A 25,397-nucleotide genomic window follows, 5' to 3' on the forward strand; every position below is an offset into this window, starting at 1 on the left:
AGCAAGAAAGTATGAGAAAAAGAACAAAAGGGTCACAGTGACAAGGAGAAAAATAAATCCTCTCCTCTCTCTGCAGGTACACCGCAGCCAGACATAGTGTGGTATAAAGACGCTGTGCCCATCAGCCCGGTTAAGATCCCCAGGTACAGGGTGTTGGTAGGAGGCAGTCTACAGATCAACGGTCTCCTGCCAGATGACACGGGGATGTTTCAGTGCTTTGCCCGCAATCTTGCCGGAGAGATCCAGACAAACACCTACCTAGCTGTTACTAGTATGTCCCCTTGAAAAATGTTCAAAGCTGCTGCTTAATTCTGCTCATCTTCCCCTCTCTGTTCCCTCCCTTTTTTTATTCTTAAATCCGCTCCTCTGTTCTCATTTCTAATCCTCTTTTCTCCCTCTCTCTGCCTTTGCCTCCTACACCCATCTATCTGTATATCTCTTCGCATTGACAGATTTGTCACCTTGGATGCTCTGGCAATTATTGGCTATTTTTGAATCAGAGAATGTGCAGGAGAAGCGGAGAGATGGAGGCGCCTTGTCAGATTCTCAGAGCTGTCCTTGACAATGAGACCTGACAGCCGCCCCTTTTGTCAAGTCTATTAAGCTCTCAGCTGCCGTCTGCTTTATTAGGGGGAAAGCTGTTTATGTCTCTCATTATCACCTCTGTCTCACCTGATTTTGTTTGTATGCATGTGTTTCTGTGCGTGTGCGTGTGTGGCTGAACCCCTCCCCTCTCAGGTATCGCTCCCAACATCACCGCTGGCCCCTCTGACAGCGCCGTGATCGACAGCATGTCAGTCATTCTTCATTGTGAGACCTCAGGAGCCCCACGGCCAGCCATCACCTGGCAGAAAGGTGCGTGGGTTAACAGCATGAAGTTCAGAGGGGGTGGGGGGGGTTCATTATGCTGCATTTGGACTTGTCAAAGTTAGACGAGAGCTGTGGAAATTCTGGATTCAGAATATGCATTTTCTCCAAACACTTCTTTGCTTTTGCTGCACACTGCTTCCCCTCCTGTTTGTTCTCTCTGACATTTCTCCAATACCCTAATCTCTCTTTCTCCCTGTTCCCCCCTTTTTTACCCTGTCCTCCATCCCATACCATCAATCACTTCCGCCCTTCCCTGCAGGTGAACGTGTCTTGGCCAGTGGCTCGGTCCAGCTGCCCCGGTTCACCTTGCTGGAGTCTGGCAGCCTGCTAATCAGTCCCTCCCACCTGTCTGACGCTGGTACCTACACCTGTATGGCCAGTAACTCCAGGGGCATTGATGAAGCTTCGGCCGACCTAGTTGTCTGGGGTAAGCATAACAGAGACTGGATACTCTCTGCAAACCATTCAGTGTCTTCATTTTCTACCTTGACCAGCACTTGTGGAAAGTACTACAGAAATACATAAAAAAAAAAAAAGAAAAAGAAACACCCTTCTCTTCTTTTTAATCCATGACTTGTTTATTTGAAAATGCTGTAAGTACCTGGTTCCTGGAGGTCATTGTCAAAATATTCTGACTATGGTCTAATGACTCATGCATGTACTCATTTCCTGTGCATAAATTCCACATTATCAGTCCTTGAAAGCCTTGCAAAAAATACTCCCCCCATTGGAAATACTGTGTGATTCAGAAAGACACTGAGTGAAAGATGATACCAAGTCCTGTAAGCTCTGTTCAATCCGCTGTTCAAACACAGTCTCCAAATAACAACCTGTGTGTGTGTTCGCAGCACGTACTCGAATCACTAAACCGCCACAAGACCAGAGTGTCATCAAAGGGACCAAGGCTGTTATGACGTGTGGTGTGACCCATGACCCCAGTGTCACTGTCAGGTAATGAAGAAATCCACTTTTTTTAATCACAGACATTGAAAATTGTCAGACATCACGTCCTTTTTTTGTAACTATTTCTTGACGCTTTCCCCCTCTAGAAAACAAGCTTGGGTATCAATGTCGTGCTTAATTAGTTTATGAAATCTGCGAGAGATCTTATAGTGTTTTTCCACCCTTAGACGACCTCATGGGAAGATTTTGAAACTCTTAAGAGTGTGATTGAGGAATTAGCCCTTCACTCTTCAGACAGACTTGAGCATGATAGAGTGTGTGTACATGCATCTGTCTCAGAGGGAGTGAAATGATGTCTGTGGAGCCCAGTGATTAGAGTGCCTGTCACCTGTGGGCCCACGGCATTGATCAGATCGCGGGGTAAACAGATGAATATGTAAACAGAGTAATAACTTCAGACAGCGCCTTTAATTAAACGCAACACAGAGGAGATTAGCTGGGAAGCCCGAACAGTCGCAATTAATCACAGGAGCTCCTCGTGTGTGCATGTGTATGTGCATGTGTATGTGAGTGTGTTGGGGGGGGTATCCATATGTGCGGTTGGCTGTGTGACAAGGAGACCAATGCATGGAGGAGAGGCTCTCTACTGTATGTGTGACGGAGAGGGATGGTTTTCAGATTCAAATCACTTTGCCATCAGCCTCACAAGGCTTTTCATCGGTGTCAGCGCCTTCTGTGTTTTGCTGTATGAACTGACACAAAGCAAAGGGATTTACTGTCACAACACTCACAGATAGAGTGAAGTGAGTAAAGTGTGTGTGTGTGTGTGTGTGTGTGTGTGTGTGTGTGTGTGTGTGTGTGTGTGCGTCCTACTCTTACATGCACATGTACATACCTCCAGGTATGTGTGGGAGAAGGGCGGCTCGGTGATTGATGTGAACACGTCACCACGCCTGCGGCTGGATCCCGACGGGACCCTGCACATCTCCCAGACGTGGTCGGGTGACATCGGAACATACACCTGCAGGGTGACCTCAGTGGGTGGCAATGACTCCCGCAGTGCCCACCTCAGAGTCAGGTCTGCATGATTTGCCTCATGTCTCCCCTGTCTTATCTTGCTGTCTGTATTTTCTTTTCTTTTTTTTCTCTTATTTACGCCTGACCGGGACATGATGGATGGATGTTTTCCCCACTGTTGTGTTTTATCACTGCTCTCCTCTCCTAATCCATCAAACCCTCTAATATTTACAATGCAAGGCTGTTTGGCTGTTTAATTCTGTTATTTGCCGCCTCTCTTGTCTGATTCTATTTCTCTTTATCACTTTGTCCCTCTCACACACACACATATATACATACAGGCAGCTTCCCCATGCTCCTGAAAACCCAATAGCAGTTCTGAGCACCACAGAGAAGAGGGCCATCAACCTCACATGGGCCCAGGCTTTTGATGGCAACAGCCCCCTGATCCGCTACATCCTGGAGGTCTCAGAAAACAGTGAGTGGTTCAGAGTGATTCCCCATCACGAAGCCACCAGTGTCACCATTAACAATGCATGTGCACGGATGCATTTGTTGTTTCTTGTTTGTCATTTTTAAAGGCAATATTGTTACTTTATCCTCCCTGGAAGCACTCATTTGCTACCCCTCTTAATACACTACATTTTCATCGTGTCCCTAAAATTGGCAGTTGCGTCCTCTCTTACCCTCTGCAATCAGTGTAACTCAATTGCCTCACCTGTGCGCTTCCTTGCGAATGATCAGGGGAACCAAATTGTGTTGATGCCCAATGCTCTTATCTTCCTTCTGCTTGATAAAATCAAAGAAGTGGGAATGCTTTCACCCATAGAGAGTAAATCATTCAGCCATTTCTCATCGAGGCTCGGGCTAACTTAGAGGATGACAACTCATTAAGAGGAAAATGAATCCGAGGATGCAGATGGGATCTGGTTTTTGGATAATTGAATTTCAATCTGATATTTAGAGGGAGTGTACACAAAATAAATGACTTGCTTTTTATCAGTAGCTGCAATATTATTACAGAAAATGAAACAATAGTGTGCAATAATAGTCAGGAATAACATGAATTTGAGTTTGCGAGTGCTGTGGAGATTTCCTTTGAGAATTGTTCTCGCAAGGTCATTTACCGTTCACTTGCTATTGCTCACAGCTCTGTCTGTTCTCCGTCTCAGATGCCCCTTGGACTGTGCTGCTGGCCAACATCGAACCAGAGTCTACTGGGGTTACCGTTGGTGGCCTCATCCCAGCACGCTCGTACCAGTTCCGCCTGTGTGCCGTCAACGATGTGGGCAGAGGCCAGTTCAGCAAAGAGACTGACCGGTGGGTACTGCACTTTGCTGTTCTGCATCTACCGAATATTAATAATGTTGCTGGTAGTCTGTGTAACTTAATGTGTGTGCTTGCAATGAGCACAGGGTTGCGCTTCGAGGGCTTTAGCAGCTCTGGAGCAGCCCGTTCTTCCCCCTCGTCTTGGCAGTTCAATAGAAAATCCCGCGATTATTTCCTGTAAGTCCACTTTTTGGTCTTCATCCTGTGGGAGTGAGTGAGAGACGAGCCAGCTTCGGGACGGGCCTTTTTCAAGATAAAAACTGTGAATGAGCTGAAATTGCGCTTTGTGAAGACTTGATGGGTGCGCTGACCCAGCTTCATCTCTCTCCCTCCTATTAACTGTCTCTGCCGTACTTCATGAGCAAAATACAGAGAGGCTTGAAAGAGGCAGAGCTTCACACAGACTCAAATCTCAAGTGAATTCTCTTGACTAGCAAGAAGAAACTGGGACTGGCAAATAATCATGCATGCACGCCCCACAAACACACATTCTTAGCTCATCACGATTCACCTATACACACACAACTACTGTCTGACCTTGTCCACACCAACACAACCCATTCGCTTTTGCTTTTATACCAGCGGCAAGGAACTCCCTCAAACTGAAAGCCATCACTACACATCACGCACCTTTTGCACCACACACTCATTCACAGAGCTGAATTCCTGTGTGAATGTGCCCAGACAAGAGCGCACCACAGGAGGGTGACTGAGCATCAGTGAGAGTGCAGGGCTTTTCTGAGGCATCTCTCTGGCACACCTCTTTGATCCTAAACACTCTGCTTCATCTCCTCCCAGAGCAGTGCTCCGGTGCACTGGGAAGAAATCAAGATGTCATCTTAAATTGACTTAAGGGAAAAGTCTGCCTGGATCTCTCTTTCTTGTTCTTTTATATCTTTCCCTCACTCGCGCTGTCTCTCTATTGTGCCGCTCCATTTTCACCAAGGCCTCTTTGATCCTTGTCATGCCACGGCAAGATGTCCCTCTGCGGACAGTATTATAGAGAATATGTTTTGGACAAAGACACAGCCACAGTTATCCCAGCTTTCCTTTGTGGTGTTTTGAAAAATACAAAAAGCGGGCTCTATTATGATTTGATGTCTATGATGAAATGGGATAGAAATATTCAGAAACTCGTGATAATTAATGCATGGTTTCACTCTTTGTCTCTTCTTTCACCTCTCTTTTCCTTTTTCTCTCCTTGCTGCCGCAGACTAACGCTCCCTGAAGAGCCTCCCAGCGCCCCCCCTCAGACAGTCATCGCGAGTGGCCGCACCAATCAGTCCATCATGATCCAATGGCAGCCACCCCCGGAGAGCCATCAGAATGGTCCACTCCAGGGCTACATCATCAGGTAAGGAGACCATGACAGCCTGCCTAATTTCTTCCCAAGGATAGGTGCCTGTCTGGGACGGAGCTATTCAGAAGTGATAATAACTGTTATGTCAGCTCCTTTTCTTCCTCTCCATTTCGCTTCATTCTCACTCACCGCTGCAATAGAATAATTGGTGTCAATTAAATACCTTCCTCTCCATTTATCTGTTGTCACCTCTCTTTTTGTAACCATTTTAAAACAGTTCTGCATGGCTTCTCTTCCATTACTGCTCTCCCTCCCTCTCTTTTCTTTCTCTCGGAGAATCTGTGTTCTAATATATTCATATTCATGTCTGTTTGTCCGTCTGTCTCTCCCTCCCCTCTGACGATCGATTACTCCCTCTGCTGCCAGGTACTGTCTGTCGGGGCTTCCAGTGGATTGTCAGATGAAAAACATCACCAACCCGGACCAGACCAGTCTGCTCCTGGAGGACCTCATCATCTGGACCAACTATGAGATCGAGGTGGCAGCCTATAATGGAGCCGGCAGGGGCACCTACAGCCACAAAGTCACTGAATGGACGCTACAAGGAGGTGAGGGCAACTCGCAGGCTTTATTTTGTGTACTGTATATTCCCAAGGAAGCCTACCAGCAAGCCAAGCAGCCAAGCTCAGGTTAAAGATTGTCTGCCAGCGTCAGGTTATGAATTTCAACAATTTTCCTGCAGCTTAGTTGCTATAAGTACGAGATGGCTTTAGTTGCTTCTACAAATTCCATTAATTACCTCCAGCCTCATCATGTTAGTCCCCTGGATAATGTTAAGCCTGCGGCATAAAACTTGTGACTGATAGTTAATCCAATCATCTGTTTTTAATGATCAAATTAAGGGCTGTACAGCCATGTTTTCCTCACAGTATGCTATTTTAAAATCCTCTCCCAACCTTGGGAAGGTGATTCACACACGTTGTTAAGCAGACCACTTACTCCTGTCTCAATCAGAAGTCAGCAGTGAGCGCAGACTGCAGCAGCGAGGCTTTTAAAGGAATGTAAATAGAAAGAAAATGGCTATCTAAGTGCTATTTGCCTCTCACTCAGCACTGCTTATTTGTTTTTGTCAGGTTTTATGTGGTTAATGTAGATAGTACTCATGCAGTTTAATTTCTCACTGCAGTACAATGAATCGTGTACAGACATGAGCCGATAGCTTCATCAGCTTCTTTTTTTTTTTATTCAATCCCTGCTTTAACTTAGTTTTTTTCTGTTTTTAGATTGATCACCTTGTCATCTTGTTGCTTTTTACTGTTTTATCTATGTTGGTTTGGATGTGTTTACTGGTTGCCTTTAATTCTTTGCTTTTGAATTTTGTGCTCCATGAGAAAGTATACTGTTATTTTGCATTGACCACCTGGAGACGTCAGTCTGCCTCTCTGAGCACATAATTAATTGTTTCTGCACATAAATTAGCAAGTGATGATCTGCGTTCAGACTTCTGACATACCTTACAGTGATGCCAAAGGAAGCTGCCTCGGTTGACTCCTTTTCTCATTGTACACGCTGAGTGGTATAATTGTAACACATCGTGAACTTTCCCCGATGTCATACAGCTACATATTCCCGTCACGGCCAGCGATTTCGACACCTCATGTTCCTTTGCCTCCCTATCTATTCAAAATCCCTGTCTGTTCAAGATCTTCAGAGGATGAAAGTCACATTTGTTACTGTAAAATTACATCAAGCCAAATCTAAGATTATTTTTGGCACATAGGTTATGAATCTGGCTCACACTGAGACAATGTGACTCAACCTTAAACCTCACATTATCATGCTGACTTTTTTTGTCAAGAAATATATGCTATAGCTAATGCATGCAGCATGTTGAAAGGTTAATCCATGTTTTTATTACAAGAAGACTGAATAATGCTCTTTTTTACTAGCTTTCCTAAAAAGTCACTTTGTAGATTACAGTGAGTTTAAATTGCTGCTGCTAGACTTAACAAACCTAAGAAAGAGGATATCGCTCCTGGTTTAGATATGCTGGGCTGGCTCCCAGTTTGATTTTAAATTCCTTTAACTTGTATATAAAGCTTTGAAAGGCTTAACACACTCACATATCTCTGAATCCCTGTCATGTTATATCCACTCCATGAACAGAGATCCTCTACACCAGACTCACTAAATATTCTCAAGAGCACTCATAAGAAAATTGGGAGTGTTTCCATTTCCTATTCTGTTCCACTCCCTGCTCAGATACAGTTATTAGAGAGGGTGAATCAGCAGATATTTTGATTTCATTAGATTTTATAGGTGTTGTATATCAGTCTGTTACACTGGTTTCAAGTCTAAGTTCATTTATTCATATATAAGTCTGAAATGCTTCACAGAGACAAAAACACCAGGCTCTGAGTCTAACACGGTGGGTCTGAGCACTCACAAAAACACACACTAACTTGCTGTCTAAGTCGTTATTATATTTTTGCTGCATGGAAACTTCAACAATGCTTATTTTTGTCTCTTTCGACAATCACTTGCTCTTGATTTGCTTTCTCCTTTCTCACCGTTTCATCTTTACATTCCTCTGTATAAGGTATTTATTGTTTTCTCTCGCTCATTTATATCATGAGTGCTGAGCAGGTGTGTGTGTTTGTTTGTGTGTGTACAAAGATCTTCTATTTCTGTCAGTTTCTTTTGGTTGGATGATCACAAAACACTTCAAATGCTTCAGAAATGATGGATTCTACCTGGCACACGTTATCATTAAAACCATGGAGACTTCAGTGCACTTGTGTGTGATGTCTGATCAATCGATCAATTAATGAGCGCGTCTAAATCAAAGTAAATAAACAAATGTTCTGCATTTGTAAAGATCGTGTTTAATTAACAAAACTTTGAAGTTATGGCAAACATCACTATTTTATTTCCATGTCACTTCCCTTGCAAAAAATAAATAATAATTTCATCATCCGAGTCACTGTCAGTGAACAACGACAGTGAACAAGGTGTTCATGTTGTTTAGCTCAGCTCTTATTAATTGGATGTTTCCGTCACTCACTCCATTAAAGGCAAGAGAGCAGATCAGGATGTTCATTTAAATACATTCAAAGAGAATCGGGGATAGCATGGGGATGTGTGGACCAATACCGGCCAATCAGCTTCATTAATGTGCGAGTCCCAGACTGTTTTCCGGTGTTACATCAGAATCGCATGCTCACTTCAAACAAACCGCTGCAGGGTTCACCTGGAAGCTGCCTGAGGCAACTGCTCTCACACCCGGTTTGATTGGCGTGTTCTTACCTCCCCAAATGAGCCAAAATAAAAAGTGCTTCAGCCTGATTCTCACGCTCTAAACAAGGCTGCTGTGAAAGTCCCTGTTGTACCAAGTTTTTTCCTTCCCTATCTCATCACTATTCTCTCTTTTCCTCCCTCCCGTCTGCCCGTCTGCCTGGCCCTCCCCCCTCTCTCCCTCTTACTCTACCTCTCTGTCTCTGGGTTTTCTCCTTCCTCTGGATCAGTGCCCACTGTGCCACCAGGAAATGTACAAGCCGAGGCTGTCAACTCCACCACGGTGCGTTTTACCTGGAGTGCTCCGAGCCCTCAGTTTATCAATGGAATCAACCAGGGATATAAGGTGAGCAGCCCCTTTCTGTCAACTAGTGCACTCTAGTGGTCAGAGGTAGAAGGTCTTCTCAGTGCATCATAAACTAAACAGATGTGAACAGCTCTTTATTTGACTTTTCACTTCATTAAAACTTAAATAAATCTTGATGCTTCCAGTTGTGTGCCTAAAATATACACATCAACACTCTGTCCCTTATCACATCATTTCCAGCTGTTGGCGTGGGAACTGAGTCGTTCAAATGAGGTCGCTGTGGTAACGGTGCGTCCCAACTTCCAGGACAGCGTCCATGTTGGTTACATCTCTGGCCTGAAAAGGTTCACAGAGTACTACACATCAGTTTTGTGCTTCACTACCCCAGGAGACGGCCCACGCAGCCCGCCTCAGCGGTTACGCACCCATGAGGATAGTAAGTGTTCACATTCAGTATATTATAATTTAGTATTTGCAGAAAATTACATGTCAGGCTGTTGTCCTGTTCGTTTATTGCCTGTTTTTTTATTATTCTTTATAGCCCCTGGTGCTGTGGGCCACCTCAGCTTCACTGACATTTTGGACACCTCACTAAAAGTCAGCTGGAAGGAGCCACAAGAGAAAAACGGTGTTCTCACAGGTAACCATTAAAGATAACTATGTAACGTTAACATGTCTTCCCTGCTTCTCTCAATTTATGAGTCACCAAGCTGCGTTTACTGTGAACACTACCTAAAACTTGGCCTCTTCCTCCAGGCTATCGTATCTCCTGGGAGGAGTTCAACAGGACCAATACTCGGGTGACCCATTATTTGCCCAACCTAACTCAGGAGTACAAGGTGACAGGGCTCACTGCCCTCACCACTTACACCATCCAGGTTGCAGCAATGACCTCCAAGGGCCAGGGCCAGCTCTCCGCCTCCACTATTTCCTCTGGTGTACCACCTGGTCAGTGTTCAAATGAGAAGATGAAATATTTGACTTTAAGTTAAGAATTTATAAGTACTTGAAGGGCTACAACTAGATTTTAAAATTTTATAAAATTCTAAAAGCAGTGATAATTTTAATGTTTTTGAATTTGAATTTGAATCTGTCTTTCTGTCAGAGTTGCCCGGTCCCCCGACCAACTTAGCCATCTCCAACATCGGCCCTCGCTCTGTCACTCTGCAGTTCAAACCTGGTTATGATGGCAAGACATCCATTTCCCGTTGGCAGGTTGAAGCCCAAGTAAGATGCTTCATATCTATTTCAACATAATGAGAACAGTCTGTTACAATTAGTTTGATGTCTTAGTATTGGTGCGCATGTTTTTACGATACCAGTTCATTTGTTTAATTTGTTTAGCTGCTGATATCTCCCCATTCTCTCTGTGCATTTCAGATTGGTATAATAGGAGAGAATGAAGAGTGGCTGATGGTTCATCAGCTGGCTAATGAACCTGATGCTAGATCACTGGAGGTCCTGGACCTGAACCCTTATACTTTCTACAGGTGAGCACACGCACGTATATACATACATACATAAATAGATCCCCTGCCACTACAATGACATAATTTCCTTTTGGGCATCATTAAAGTTTCATCTAATCTAATCTAAAGTCATCTAAACTAACCCCCTCCCATATCATCATGATTAAATACCCACATTTAGATGATTTATCCACCATCAGATGATTTCCTTTGCCCCAGGTTCCGTATGCGTCAGGTAAACATTGTGGGCACCAGTCCTCCCAGTCAGCCCTCCAGGAAGATCGAGACCCTGCAGGCCCCCCCAGACATTTCCCCCGCCAATGTCACCCTGCGTACGGCCAGCGAGACCAGCCTGTGGCTTCGCTGGGTGGTAAGTTGTCACAGCTCATTGCGCATTGGACCTGCGTCAGTGTGTATGAAGTTAGTTGAGCTTTATCAGATTGTTATTAGATTTAGATATGCATATCTGGGTTGCTCCTGTTCAGACTTGGACTACTGATTTTGCGCTGTAGATTTAGGTATGCCTCTGCATGCATATAAGCTACTTGAAATTGCTGTCTGTTTTCCTTTTCGTTGGTATGGTGGAGACTCATGTTGGGACTGAATTGGCAAAATGCCCTTGGGATATTAAGTGGATAAAACATTTAGAAGATAAGCTTTGTAAAATCAGATTTAGGCTATTTCATTTTGCCAATTAAAATCACAAAAATCCAATTTTTCATGTATTAAAAAGTCTGACATTAAATGATGACTTTCTTTGTGACAGCTGCCTTGAACTCAACTGACTCACACAAAAACCTCAATTTAGAATTTAGCACCCTTTTTTTGTTAATGAAATGTTGCCTTTTCCTTTGTCTGTAAATCTGTTCTTGTTATATGATGAATACAGGTAATGACACTGAAAATGTTTTGGAAAGCTGCATGAATGTCAGCGTTTGGCCAATGTATTATTTGCTACATCTGTCCATTATTATGGCTGTGCCAGTGCCGGGCAGTGAGAGACTCCTGCAGCTCCTGCAGGATTATAAAGAGTGCATGTTACCTTGATTTAACAGCAGAGGGGTGTCAGCTATGTGATACGGCTCTACAAGTTAATGACATAGCTCAATGATTATGGGCCTTTTCAAAAGCTGGGTGTTAAACTGTAGTAAAAATTTGTGGTCCACTTCATGGCCGTGGAAGTCTTAGTCAGAATCAAGGCCACTTTAATTTCAAGAACACTGGCACTTTCGTAGAAATATGCGCAGTACAAATTTAGGTAAGTATGCTCACTTATCACTCTCAATTATCTGCCAGTAAGATATACTGCATAGAGATTCCTACTGGCTGAGTGACTTTTAAAGTGATTGCAAACACCCTCAAAAAACACTTAATTTCAATATTAATGTACTCAAACCTGTATTGTTCTTAATTTAAAGATATTTCCGTATCAGGATTACATTATTATTGATTTAACAGATTTAGTGAATGCACTGTGGACAATGGAGTATTACCACATTTTATTAAAACCACTCACTACAGTGAAGTGCTGAGATGGTTTAGCCTCTCTTGCCGTATTGCTTCTCATCGTTCCTGACAACACCTCTTAGCTGTTGTAAAATCACTGTAGAGTACTGCCTCTCATGGCTTACTGCTTCATTATGCACTCCGATATGATGTCATTTATATTGATCTCGCTTGAACTGGGGAATAAAAACAATCAAAAACTCCTCTTAGCCTCTTCCAGAGTGGGAGTACAATGGGAATCCAGATCTCGTTGGCTACCGGGTCCAATACTCTAAAGCCGGGTCTAAAGGGGGAGTGCTCTCTCATGTCATCATGGACCGGCTGGAGAGGGAGTTCACTATCGAGGACCTGGAGGAGTGGACGGAGTATGAGGTCAGAGTTCAGGCCATCAACGGCATTGGCTCTGGGCCTTGGAGCCAGCCAGTCCACGGCAGGACCAGGGAGTCAGGTGAAATATGTGCATGCACATGCCAAACACACTCTTAATCATAGAGGTGTGCTTGAAATGTGCTAAGCTCCGTCCTTTATCTCTCTCTGTAGTCCCCTCCAGCGGTCCCACCAACGTGTCAGCTTTCGCCACCACCTCCAGCAGCATCCTGGTGCGGTGGGGGGAAGTCCCAGAGACGGACCGCAATGGACTCATCCTGGGGTACAAGGTACGCAGTCAACAGTCAGCTTATACCATTCATCTGGGAATTATCTCTTTTTCAGAATAGCAATAATACGTACTAAGATCATAAATATTTAGCTACATTTCTTTTATTTCCTCAACACCTCAAAGGTCATCTAACTGTAATATTCCCTGTGTATTTCAGGTCGTGTATAAAGAGAAGGACTCAGACACAGCTCCCAACTTCTGGGCAGTGGAGGGCAACACCAGCCACAGTGTCCAGCTGAGTAGTCTGGGCAAGTACGTCCTGTATGAGATCCAGGTCCTGGCCTTCACGCGAATAGGAGACGGAAGAAGCAGCTCGCCGTCCATTTTAGAGAGGACCCTGGATGATGGTAAACATCTCCATCTTACCAACCCATCTAATCTTGTTGTTATCTTGTATTTTTGGCCCTGCATTTTAAGACCCAGTTTTTAATCCCTGGATTTATGTCATTTTATGTGTGATAGTACCAGGCCCTCCAGTCGGCATCCTCTTCCCAGAAGTCAGAACCACCTCAGTCCGACTCATCTGGCAGCCTCCTGCACAGCCCAATGGCATTATCCTGGGTGAGTTTACAATTACATCATCTTTCATCTCTGACTTTCATCTCCATGTACTCTTGTTTGATTTTGTAGCGCAGCCGAATTGGTCTCTTTGCTCATCCTTTTTTATGCATGACTTTATATTGATATGAGTTTGTCTCCTCAGCCTATCAGATCACATACAGAAGAAACTCTTCAAACAGCAACGGCGCCATTGTGGACGTGCTGAGCCCCAGCGCGCGACAGTACACAGCGGCTGGACTGAAACCAGAATTGGTTTATGTATTCCGCCTCACTGCTCAAACACGAAAGGGGTGGGGGGAGGCTGCCGAGGCTTTGGTGGTCACAACAGAAAAGAGAGGTAAGTGTAAAATACTGCAGCTAAAATGTGTTATTTAAATGACTCACCTCTAAATAGTAAGTTTGAGAGTGACCGCGTATGTGTGTGTGTCCTCTTCAGCCCGACCCCAACCCACGAGCCGTCCCATAGTGCCTCAAGAGGAAGTCCATGCTCGCAGAGTGCTGTTGTCATGGGAACCAGGCAGCGACGGCCTGTCCCCAGTTCGTTACTACACAGTCCAGTACAGAGAGCTGCCAGACAGTAACTGGACTGTCCACTCTGCGTCAGTCAGCCACGAGACACACTCCTACATAGTGGACAGGTGAATGTGAAGGTCCACTTTTATTCCCCAATGCGTCAGCAGTTTTTATTATTCACACAGTCAGAAAATAGAAACTGAGTAGGGCCGAACGTGCTGCACATGACGTACACGTTGCACTTTTTTTTCTCTCTTTAAAGGTTAAAGCCTTTCACTTCTTACCAGTTCCGTGTAAAAGCCACCAATGACATTGGGGACAGTGAATACAGCCAGGAGAGCGAGGCCATCACTACACTACAGGACGGTAAGAACCTGTGACGGCTGTAATTAGACCAAACATCACCATGTAGAAGAGTCATTATCTGTTTATTTTCTGTTTAGTTGTACAAGAACCCTTTTGTAATTGCGTGAACATGCCTTTGCATCCATGTTTTGACTTTGGATTTCCACAGTGAATACTTTACGTCAACAGTGCGTGTGTGTTTACTCTCAAGCTGTGCTCTCCCTGACTGTTTGAATAATATATCACTCTCCTCAGCAGTGTTGGTTTGCTTCAATTTTTTTTCCTTATCTCCTCTAGCCCCAGACAAAGCCCCAACTATTCTTTCTGTTACACCTCACACCACCACATCCGTACTGGTCCGTTGGCAGGTACGCTTTTGAATTATTTGGCACTGTGTTTTGTGAATGGAAGAATGAAGGGTGAAATTTTATTTGTATAGCACATTTCATGCACAGGTTAACTCAATGTGTTTTACAGTAAAACAGAGAAGACATTAACCAAATGAGACAGAGAACACATTTTAATTCTTGGTACATTCAAGGAGACACCTGCTTGATGATCTTAGGGATCTGATTGGGCCAGTAAACAGGTCATAAATATATTTAAACAAACGATGAAATCAATTCTGTACTGTACCGACAGCCAGTGAAGTTATTTCAGTACAGGTGTAATGTGTTGTGTTATCCTAGTCCCAGTTAGCACTCTGGCTGCAGCATTGTGAATGAGCTGGAGTTTACCTATTTGTCTTTTCGGGAAGTTTTGCAAAAAGGGCATGACAATAATCTAATCTTCTGCAGATGAATGCATGGACCAATTTTTCAAAGTCACAATGGGAAAGGAAGCTCCTCAGTTTGGAAATATTTTTTAAATGGTAGAAAGCTGTCTTTGTAACAGTGGTGATGTGATGCTGGAAGTTAAGATTGGCATCAGTAATAACACCCAGGTTTCTGATATCCAGTGGTCTATGGACAGTGAGACATACAGCTGTGTATCATCAGCATAGGAATGGTAGGATACATTGTGATTCTGTATGATTGTACCAAGAGGAGGCATGTATAGATTGAATAGCAGTGGACCAAGAACTGACCCTTGTGGAACCCCACAGAAAATGTTGACTTCCTCAGATGTGAAGTTGCCAAGAGATGCAGAGAAAGTCCTTCCTTTTTTAATATGTTGAGAACCATTGAAGAACAGGTCCAGATACGCCAGTACAGTTTTCAAGTCAATGTAGTAGGATGTCATGGTCAACAGTGTCGTTTCAGTGCTATGATTCACTCTAAAACCTAACTGGTGTACATCATACAGGCTGTGGAGGGTTAGGTGACAAGCTTTTCAACAGCACACTTGAGCGAAGTGGGGCAAACACCAGACTCTAGGGAGATATTAATAATATGCAGAAGATCATCTGAAAGGCAGTGAAAGAGACATTTAAACAGTTTTGTGGGAATAGGATCAAGAGAACAGGTGGAAGATTTAAGCTGTTGGATCACCTCGTCAAGATCACTAGAGCTAACAGGTAAAATGTGAAAAATTACACATAGTGACCAGGATGGTACGCTGATGTACGCTGATGCGAGGGGCCAGAAAGGTTAGATTTGCTTTTGCGCAATATTATTATCTCTGATGCATTTACCTTGATCTGGTGGGATTTATCAAAAAACAGGCATTATTTTATTGTGATGCTTCTTTGTTATAGCAGTTAAGTGTATTTTTATAGATTTCATAATATATTTGCAGTTTGGTTTTTCGCCATTTACAGCCCTTCGGCAGGATCTTTTTAATTCTCCAAGGAGCTTTGGGTTTTCCAGTGGTCTCTGTAGTTCTGATGGGGGCAATGCTGTCCATGATCTGATTTACAACAGAGTTGAAGTTGTCCATCATGTCATCACATGATGACGTGGTGAGCAGTGTATGCTTTGTGTATTCACGAATAAACATGTCGTAAGTATTGTCATGGATAAAACGCTTCTTTATGAATCTGACTACATCATCATGTCTGGGTACACAGGTCATATTAAAAAAAGATGCCAAAATGATCTGAAATTGCAACATCCAGAATGGCAGTTACTGTTATATAGAGGTCTTTAGAGACAACCAGGTCGAGGGTGTGTCCTTGTTTATGTGTGGGCCCCGTAACATGCTGTGAAAATTGACAATACAGCCATAGTCATTGGACATTTTTGACAGCAGCTCAGCAAATTCATCTAGAAAACAGTGGCATTTATTGGCCAGAACTAATGATGATCGTGATGATTGGCATTAAGCAGACCTCGTCTCTTCGTAGCCTCCCTCTGAGGATCACATAAATGGAGTCCTGTTGGGGTTCAGGGTCAGGTACCGGGAGTTACACTATGACCGACTACGCAGCTTCACTATCCGCACAGTTAACAGTCCCTCTGCGAACTGGGCTGATCTCACTGGTGAGTTTACTTTTTCACTGCTATGTGCAATGTGCAAAATAAACAGTTAATATTGTTAATATTTCTCAATCCTGTGAATGACCCTTGTTTTCCCAACCCTGCCTCTACCCAAACTCCAGCTCCTTACAGCATCAGGAACTTGAGTGAATCCTCCCTCACCCAATATGAACTAGAAAGTAAGTCTTATATCTCCCTTTATGCCTCTCTTCCATCACTCTCCATCTGTTTGTGTGTCATCTGTTATATTGTACTTCCACAAAGTATGCCATTTGTATGATAATTTACAGCAAGTGTACGTTGCGCCATCTTCCCACTCAGCTGCATCGCTGAGGGGCCGCCGCTGATTCTTATAATGTGGATATGACTTTAATCTCCCCAAGCTGCCCTGTCATTATTTCAGTGTGTTTTCTTTCCTTTTAATCACAGACAAATCTTCCCCGTGTCCCCACAACAACCCCATCTTTTCATCAGTTTTCCTTACAATTCCACCGCTCCGTCTTTTTGTCCAATTTGTGATGTTGTCTTGCCACGGGCATCGCTACGACTGTGCGTCTCTCCGGAGTAACTTATTTTTGCTCTTTTATCTTAACTGTTCCATTATAATGCTGCTATGGGTTCCCTCCTTGCAGATTTGAGTAAACACAAACGCTACGAGATCCGTCTCAGTGTGTACAATGCTGTGGGGGAGGGTCCCAGCAGCTCACCACAGGAAGTGTTTGTTGGAGAGGCGGGTATGTTTCTTCTCTCGCTGTGCAGCATGTGTGTTACTCTACTTACCTTTAATCTTTATTTCTTAAATGTTAAGCAAATCATACGAAACATATTTACACTTTGCCCCTTTCTAGTCCCAACATCCCCTCCCCAAAATGTGGTGGTCCAGTCCTCAACAGCCACACAGCTGGATGTCACATGGGACCCTCCTCCTCTGGATGCTCAGAATGGGGATATACAGGGTTACAAGGTATCAATAATGTGTCTTTTATTCTGTGTTACTGCAAACCAGCCAAACTTACATCATGCCTTTCTTACTTTTATAAGTTCATTGAAAAAACGTATGAATTCTGCACCCTGAACTCTTTTATTCTGTTTATAGATCTATTTCTGGGAGTTTCAGCTGCAGAATGAGACTGAGCGCCTGCGTACTCTGTTCCTGCCGGAGCTCGGGGTGAAGCTTAAGAACCTGACAGGCTACACCACCTACATGATGAGTGTGGCAGCCTTCAATGCTGCAGGGGATGGGCCCCGCTCCCTGCCCACCAGAGGGCGCACTCAGCAAGCAGGTGAGCTGCAGTAAATCCAGATGTGGTTGAGGAGATGTTCAAAAGATCAGAGGCTTTTATCTTGCAGCTTCATCTGCGCAATGATACTGGTAACCGTATTGGTAATGGTTCTGCTTGTGTAGAGTTGTACTCAAGGTTAGTCCTCTCTTCAGTCATAAAAGATGCCTACAAAATGATGAGTGCTTTTATCTTTAGCCACTGCGTTACACAAAACTGCAAAGTGGTGATGAAGTACTGCAGCTTTAAGACCCGCTCTTCCTATTCACCAAGAAATACATCGTTTTCACTAAAGACTGTAGTTTCATCCTGTGAGATATAGCATAAGAGATCAGAGTCTTCTTTGCACCTCCTCCAGGACAAGTCATGGGGGTGGAAGCCTAATGACAGCAGAGGAGCAATGAATACAGAGTGCGGGGGACACATGTAGATTAGTTTTTTGGCCGCAACTGCACAAAGACGTCTGTGTTTACCAGCTAGCAAGAGTCCCTCCTCTGCGGTTTCAGCACAAAAATGGTTTACAGTATAAGTTTCTCTTGTCTTTTCCGCCCCCTTGAAGGCTGTGACATTGGCGAGGGATACAAAGTGCTGAGAACTTAAAAACACAGGCAGGAATTTTTGGCTCTCTGCACCACAGGGTACTGGGAAGTGAGCCAACACAAGCTTTTGTGAATTTTATGCAGAATTGTGGCGAAATCCTGACACTTAGCTGGATCTGGGTTGGGTCAGCAGGCAGAATTCTCACAGCTCTTGTTCAAGGTCACTGAGTGGTTTTGCACACTCTCATGTCAACTTCGAGTTTGCTTTTTAGTGACTCATTTGCTTAGACTTAGTCTGTACACGAGGGTACCTGTTTTTACACAAAACATTTTATTGTTCGTGCCCTGTTAAAGAACAATGAACAATGAAACCGCTTTCATTTTTAATCTGCTGGTATTTCTGTTTCCTGCCCTCTAGCATGACTTTGTTTTTCTTTTATGAATATATCACATATCCTGCTGGATTCTATGAGTACTGCCTTTGAATTTCCCTCTGTCGTAGTGGTCCAACGTTATTCTTGTTTCCAGCTTAATTTACCCAAATGTCTTGAGAGAGAGCAAAGTAGCTGCAACAGGAGCAGCTAGTTGAACGTCTGTGAAACTGAAATAGAGGAACGTCAAGAATGAGTGACATAGATATTGCTGAACTTCCAATTGCTTGTTGTAAAGTATTATAATTTTACTGATAATTTACAAATGTTTTTATGAATATGGTAGCATATCCAGGTCACTGTATTGCAGCTGAGTATGCAGTTTGTGTAGTGCTTTGTCTGAGTACTGTGAAGAGATCCAGCTGTCATCACCTCTTTCTTTACCAACAGCACCAAGTGCTCCCAACTTCATCCACTTCAGTGAGTTGACCACCACTTCGGTCAACGTGTCCTGGGGAGAGCCCAAACAGGCCAACGGCATCATTGAGGGCTACCGCCTGGTTTACGAGCCCTGCACTCCAGTCGATGGTGAGAAACTCTGCCTGGAGCCTAATAACTCTGCCATGTCTTGACATTCCTCAGCTGGCTTTCTCAGACAGTGTTTTACATCCTCTTGCCTAGTTACCATATTCTTTTTAACTCACGCTGCTTAAGCTCATGCTCTAATCTGTTACAGATGAGTGTAGGCCCTGCAGTAACATATATATGGCATAGCTGATAAAATGTGTTGGAATGCTCTGGTGAGACTTTGCTTAATCTGTTACGGAGAGAAACATGACTAGTAGTTGTGCAAAGTGTGGCTGCCTGGACCAGGTTGTCAAGTAATTGGGAGCAGAGGTGGAATGCTGAGCTGAGGCTGCTGTGGTCCCTCGGCTATCCACTAATGGACCCAGAGCAAAGCCGAACAGAGTAGAAAAGACAGGGAATATCAGTCGGTCTATTATAAAAAAGTTCCTAGTGTCTCTTCCTATCTGGATATCTAGAAGGCTGCTGGAATAATAGACTTTTTTTCTGTTATGCAAAGTCTCTGATAGTCTGTCTGTCTGGTCTTCTAACTCTTTGTTGTTTTGAATGTGTCTGTGTGTCTGTTCATATGCACAAAGCTTTGCTATTTGTCGCTTGTAGAAAGCAGCATCTAGAGTCTTAGTGTTTTCTGTACAGACTCCTCTCCTCGCACTCCAGGTGTCAGTAAGATAGTGACAGTAGATGTGAAGGGCAGCGCTCCGTTGTGGCTGAAGATCAAAGACCTGGCTGATGGCGTCACCTACAACTTCCGCATCCGGGCCAAAACGCTCACTTATGGCCCCGAGGTGGAGGCCAACATCACTACTGGGCCTGGAGAAGGTGGGACTCTCTAAATCTGCTGTGTTACTGCTTTTTTTAAAATATAATCTTTTAGAGTTCCTCCTTGACTCATTTTTTTTCTAACTCTCCACCATTTTTGTCTTCCCAAGGAGCCCCAGGCCCTCCTGGAGAACCCTTTATTTCTCGGTATGGCCCTGCCCTCACTCTGCATTGGACCAGCGGTGATCAAGGCCGTGCGCCCATCACACGATACGTCATCGAGGCAAGACCTTCAGGTGAGACACATACGTAAACAATAACTCAACTACTGTTTCCTACATGACGTCTACAGCTTTGTTAATATATTCATATATTTTCTCATCTTGTCTTTTAGATGAAGGATTGTGGGATATCCTCATCAAAGACATTCCTAAAGAAGTGACTTCCTACACGCTTAACCTGGACATGTTGCGAGAAGGGGTCACCTATGACTTTCGTGTAATTGCAGTCAACGACTATGGCTATGGGTCACCCAGCGCCCCCTCCCCCTCTATATCAGGTACTTTAAACTGAAAAATATATTTTTAAAATATTTTTTAAAAACTATGTGTTAGCATTAATGTCTGTTATTTCAAATGTCTCCAGCCCAGAAAGTGTCTCCGTTCTACGAGGAGTGGTGGTTCCTGGTCGTGATCGCTCTGGTGGGCCTCATCTTCATCCTCCTTCTTGTTTTCATCCTCATCATCCGAGGCCAGAGCAAAAAATACACCAAAAAAGCAGATTCAGGTAGGAAACGCGACTGTCTGCTAAACTCACTGCTAACGTCTCAGTTTCTCCTTCTGTTGTTTAAGCTATCGACCGGAATTTGTCTTCCTCGTGGACAGCTCTGCTGAGAATTGCATTTTAATGACTGCACATTCAAAGTCTATTTTAGAAAATGGGTGTGTGAAGGCTCACACAATTAGACAAATTACCTAGATTTCCTTAACATTGTTTGGCTGACAGGGGAAAGATGAGAGTAAAGGTTACCGGTGAAACAGCTGAAATAGGCAGGCGAATAAACATTATTGTTCCTGTTCAACTGCAGTGAGGATCAATACTGAGATAAATGGCTTGGCAGTGGTTTAATGCTCCGGTCATTAGTCAGACTGAGAGTAATTATATAACTACAGCACTAGCGGCTCTCACACCACTGTATCAAGAAGCCAATTTTCATGATCGTGAATTATCCCAGGTGACACTGCTGCTCATAGAAACTCTTTATCAGAGTGTGTATCTTCTAACCCAAAAACATAAAGTAGGGTGAGTTAATCAATGTTAGTGGACTCATTGTTAATACATCACATTATGGTTGGCAAGTAATCACAGTGAGGGCATCTGGGGCAAATTTAGCAGCATGGAGCAGCTAGTAGTGGGATGATGGACAGAGAAGGAAGGAGGGAGATTTGATGGTCAGGTCAAGCCTTCCTAAAGCCTCGTACTAGTGAGTTTTTTAGCTTAGTCAGCATTTAGCATGGTGCCAGGGTTACTGGGGTCAGTAAACAGGTCTTGGCTAGACCAGTTCAGACAAGGACTGTGTTGTGTGGGGACACAAAGAGGGCTTCTTAGACCCTCTCAACCCCTCCCCAATTTTCTCAGCCATGAAGCTACTGGCGGCTGTTTGTTTTACTAGAGGCCAGGACTGGACAGTGGGCCTGACTGACTGACTGACTGCTGATGTTCAACCGATGTAGTCAGAAAACAGCACTTTGTACATGTAAATCGAGGAGGATGTGATCAATAAAATACCTGTATGGAACTTTTTTAGTTAAGTTAATTGTTAAAAAGTTCAAAAAACGTTCAAGCCTGATACTTGAGTTTCATTGTGTTGTGCACTAATCCCTAAAACTGAAATTGCTTTGACTGAAGATCACAAATCACTTGTTTCATTCCACAACCCACACAGTGTCGTCCTCATACCCCTGTCCAGGCAACCACTCCAACTGCACAGCTCTGCCTCTGACCCACGGAGAGATGGTGCGCCTGGACGAGGGACGCTTCCCAGCCCTGGAGCTCAACAACAGACGCCTCTCCGTGAAAAACTCCTTTTGCCGCAAGAACGGCATCTACACGCGGTCAGTCACAATCACTGCAAACATCCGTCTCACAGTAACAATCATCCACGGTGCTCAGCTGACCGTTGCATTCATTTCCTAACATATTGCTAACTGAGTCTTGTCTGAGTTTCCTCTTGCAATTCACTGTGTCGCTCGTGATGCCGACAGGAATTAATAATGTAGTGTTGCGTGTTTCCCTCTTGCCTCACAATAGTCTGTCAGTCTTGAGAGAACAAACCGAGCCTCGAGGAGCCCAGCTGCTGATTTGAGCCTTTTTCCGCTCCCCTCGTTAATATTCAGTGTTTGTGTGAAGCAACAATTTATAGAAAGGGACAGCACAATACCAGCTAATTAGCATTCATGAGCTTCTGCATGCGCTCTTTGTCTGTCCATCACGGCTTTAGACAAAGGGTGCTTATGGGTCAGAGCCGGCCATTTTCTTTTGGCCTTCAGCCCAGACTTTCTCTTGAGTGCAGTGCCGCGAGAGCTATCTCAAACATAAAGTACAACGCTGTCGGAATGAGAACATGTCCTTCTACCCGTCAGCAGGACTTTGGCAGGAAGGCTCTTTGGTAATGTTTAAGTAAACATTAGATAAGAGGAATTTCACAAACTCTGCGGCACCAGAAGCAAAGGGAATGTCCTATGTAGACACATGGGTCACACATTTGGTGACTGGATGGAGGGTCATGTGATTATGTTGGGGAATGGGAGTTCAGAGTCTGCTTCTTGTCACAACAAAAAAAAGAAGTTTTTTTTTGCACATTGCTGTGCACATTATGGTAGAATGTGCTAGAAGGAGTGCATTAAGAGCAAGAGGATCTGTGCTGTTTTCTCCTTGACCAAGGAGGCCAAGCAGGGGATCAAAGGGTCTCGAGCTGCTCCCTCTCTTTGAAGAGCTCCAATCTGGTACCGTACTCTTTGCTAATGATCTGTGGACTAAGGAGGAAGAGTGGGAGGGCTCCCTGCGGGATATTTGAAAGGGTGAAAGAAAGAGGGATGAGTTAGACGGATAAGCGAGGGGAAAAATACAGTACTCCTAAATAATTCAAAGCTCACTGGCAGCATTTTTGAGTGTGATCGGTAGCAGGATCCATCACCCCTCCCTGCGTTCATGTGGCCCCCACCCTTTCTAATGTCTGACTCAACCTTGTCGGGATTCTTAGTAGATGTTATTTTTTTTCCACAGTCCTCCCCCTCACGTCATCCCCTTTAACCCAGAGGAGAAGTCCCTTTGTTGTGTCAACCCTTTCATGGCCGTTGTCATGTTGTGTCGTCTAAGCTTCCTGTTCTTGGCATTCCCAGTGATTTAGCTCCCGCATATATCTCAGTACATATTAATTTTTATTTGAGAGGTCGTCAGGGTTGTCTGCTTTATGCGTTAATATTACACTTGACATCACAGCGTTTTATGCTTGTCTATTCTGCCCCCACATACAACGTTTCCCGTTTCAGATCATTTAAACATTTACTTTCATGCCATCCCTAGTTTATATAATTCTTCAGTCTTTTTCTGGAGCCAACTGAGCAAACTCTTCTCTTAATGCTGTGTTAGCCCGAGTTACACACTGAGCCCACTGATGTAGCTCAGTGATGTGAGGGTAGTGGTCCAGTTTTGGCCCTCTGACCATCCAATTCAATCTCAGCAGACCCTGAACACAGCAGTAGTCATTACTGCAGAAGAAGAAAAATAATTGTCTGCACAGATGTTTCTCTCCGCTTCACTTTATGGACTCAATAACGTCTAAGCTAGGGGTCTTTTTACTTGACCTGCACTCATGAAAGAACTTTATAATTCTTTGCTGAGCTCAAGGCCATGCTTAGTTACACAGCTTTTCTGCAGGAGCTCTGCATCTCTGACTAACTCAAACTGTACAGTTATTCAGCTCTAATTGCCGCAAAGAATCCTTTCATGAAGATGCTCATACGTTTTTGTGTACACAGGCTCCTGTTTGTGCGTCTCATGGCGGTTGAGGTGAGCTGAACTCAATGCAGAAATCAAGCCCCTAACTGACACTTTGCAGCGATCAGAGGGAAATAGCAAAAGAATAAGACCAATTATAATCTATTCCCTGCTCTTTGCATGTTGATCCCGCTGTGCGGTGTGAAGCTTCTTCATTTTTAGAACTATTTTGCAGTCTTCCATTTGTCATCTGAGCGGTGTCAATCACGGAAATTAGCAGGCTTTCAAATGTGTTCTCAAAGAAGAGAGAGCTCTAGAAAAATCTGTTTGAGTGATGATGATGATCAAATGAAGCATTTCCTCTTATATAACCATCAGCTCAGTTTCTGTCTTCTGCCTTCTATCTCTCACAGACACACTTTCTCTGTCTCCTTTTCTCCATCTGTCCAGGTCTCCACCAAGACCCAGTCCTGGAAGTCTGCACTACTCAGACGAGGATGTCAGCACTAAGTACAATGACCTGATCCCGGCAGAGAGCAGCAGTCTGACCGAGAAACCCTCTGAGATATCTGACTCTCAGGTAAGCAGCGACCTGGCTCTCAGCCCATGTCCACTCCATGTCTGGAATAGGCAATGAACTTAAATTCGAAAGTAAAATTCAGCTGTTTGAGAAGTCCCCCAGGGCAAAGTCACAACCTTTCCAAACTCAAAAATACCTAACTTATTCCACTTCCTTTTACTCACATTCACTGTCAACCTCCATTCCTCTTCGTCATAATGAGTGCTTGTCTAAATGCAAAGACTAGATAGCTGTCTAATTATGAAGCAGAATTTCTGAGAATAAATTCATGACATTCAGCAAGACAGTCTGCCTCAAGTGGATCACCTCGAAATTAAATATCCTCTGTTAGCGTAGGCCAGTCATGGCTGACATCTCTGGATCTGGAGTTTTCAAACTGATTCCTCCCATGGGAAGGAAGCACGGGGCTGATTCTCATGTCTCATGTGTCTTGAAATGTCTTCACAACTAATTAATTTTCCTCAAACAGGAAATGTTGCATTAATCGGGGCTGCTGGGTCTCAGCTCGTCATGTGATGGTCTGAGTGGCTCAATATGTGTGTGTGTGTGTGTGTGTGTGTGTGTGTTTTTGTGTGAAATAGGGAAGTCCAGTGAAGACACAGGGAGGTTAGAAGCAATGATGAATACTAAAGGAAGCAAAGCCGATTGTAGCAGATCGTGAACATCTGTCTTCCCACACTCACGCCGGGTCTCCCTGGCCAATTTATCTGGTACCTGCACAGTCAAAACATTGTTCAACCCGGTTTAAACAAACGCGGCTCTCCTGAGAGACACAAACTGCTGTTGTTCTTTTCC

The 25,397-nt window shown here is 44.0% G+C and overlaps 1 protein-coding gene across 1 annotated transcript in view; it reads left to right on the forward strand.

Moving 5' to 3' along the window:
* The window catches only part of sdk2a (sidekick cell adhesion molecule 2a), a 79,857-nt gene that overhangs the window by 53,442 nt on the left and 1,018 nt on the right, over positions 1-25,397 (forward strand). Inside the window, exons 10-45 of the mRNA XM_070922679.1 lie at positions 77-271; positions 739-855; positions 1,130-1,297; positions 1,719-1,821; positions 2,675-2,851; positions 3,132-3,268; positions 3,963-4,110; positions 5,333-5,473; positions 5,846-6,027; positions 8,944-9,059; positions 9,261-9,456; positions 9,562-9,660; positions 9,777-9,968; positions 10,126-10,247; positions 10,401-10,510; positions 10,709-10,859; positions 12,206-12,443; positions 12,536-12,651; positions 12,811-13,000; positions 13,116-13,214; positions 13,357-13,551; positions 13,651-13,852; positions 13,990-14,093; positions 14,370-14,440; positions 16,357-16,492; positions 16,612-16,668; positions 17,122-17,223; positions 17,338-17,453; positions 17,586-17,772; positions 19,130-19,267; positions 19,901-20,083; positions 20,194-20,319; positions 20,418-20,582; positions 20,669-20,809; positions 21,993-22,137; positions 24,473-24,602. Coding sequence (XP_070778780.1) covers positions 77-271; positions 739-855; positions 1,130-1,297; positions 1,719-1,821; positions 2,675-2,851; positions 3,132-3,268; positions 3,963-4,110; positions 5,333-5,473; positions 5,846-6,027; positions 8,944-9,059; positions 9,261-9,456; positions 9,562-9,660; positions 9,777-9,968; positions 10,126-10,247; positions 10,401-10,510; positions 10,709-10,859; positions 12,206-12,443; positions 12,536-12,651; positions 12,811-13,000; positions 13,116-13,214; positions 13,357-13,551; positions 13,651-13,852; positions 13,990-14,093; positions 14,370-14,440; positions 16,357-16,492; positions 16,612-16,668; positions 17,122-17,223; positions 17,338-17,453; positions 17,586-17,772; positions 19,130-19,267; positions 19,901-20,083; positions 20,194-20,319; positions 20,418-20,582; positions 20,669-20,809; positions 21,993-22,137; positions 24,473-24,602 — 5,195 coding nt within the window. The remainder of the gene's footprint in view (positions 1-76; positions 272-738; positions 856-1,129; positions 1,298-1,718; positions 1,822-2,674; positions 2,852-3,131; positions 3,269-3,962; positions 4,111-5,332; positions 5,474-5,845; positions 6,028-8,943; positions 9,060-9,260; positions 9,457-9,561; positions 9,661-9,776; positions 9,969-10,125; positions 10,248-10,400; positions 10,511-10,708; positions 10,860-12,205; positions 12,444-12,535; positions 12,652-12,810; positions 13,001-13,115; positions 13,215-13,356; positions 13,552-13,650; positions 13,853-13,989; positions 14,094-14,369; positions 14,441-16,356; positions 16,493-16,611; positions 16,669-17,121; positions 17,224-17,337; positions 17,454-17,585; positions 17,773-19,129; positions 19,268-19,900; positions 20,084-20,193; positions 20,320-20,417; positions 20,583-20,668; positions 20,810-21,992; positions 22,138-24,472; positions 24,603-25,397) is intronic.

This window comes from Enoplosus armatus, chromosome 17, assembly GCF_043641665.1.
Source record: "Enoplosus armatus isolate fEnoArm2 chromosome 17, fEnoArm2.hap1, whole genome shotgun sequence".
Taxonomy (NCBI): domain Eukaryota; kingdom Metazoa; phylum Chordata; class Actinopteri; order Centrarchiformes; family Enoplosidae; genus Enoplosus; species Enoplosus armatus.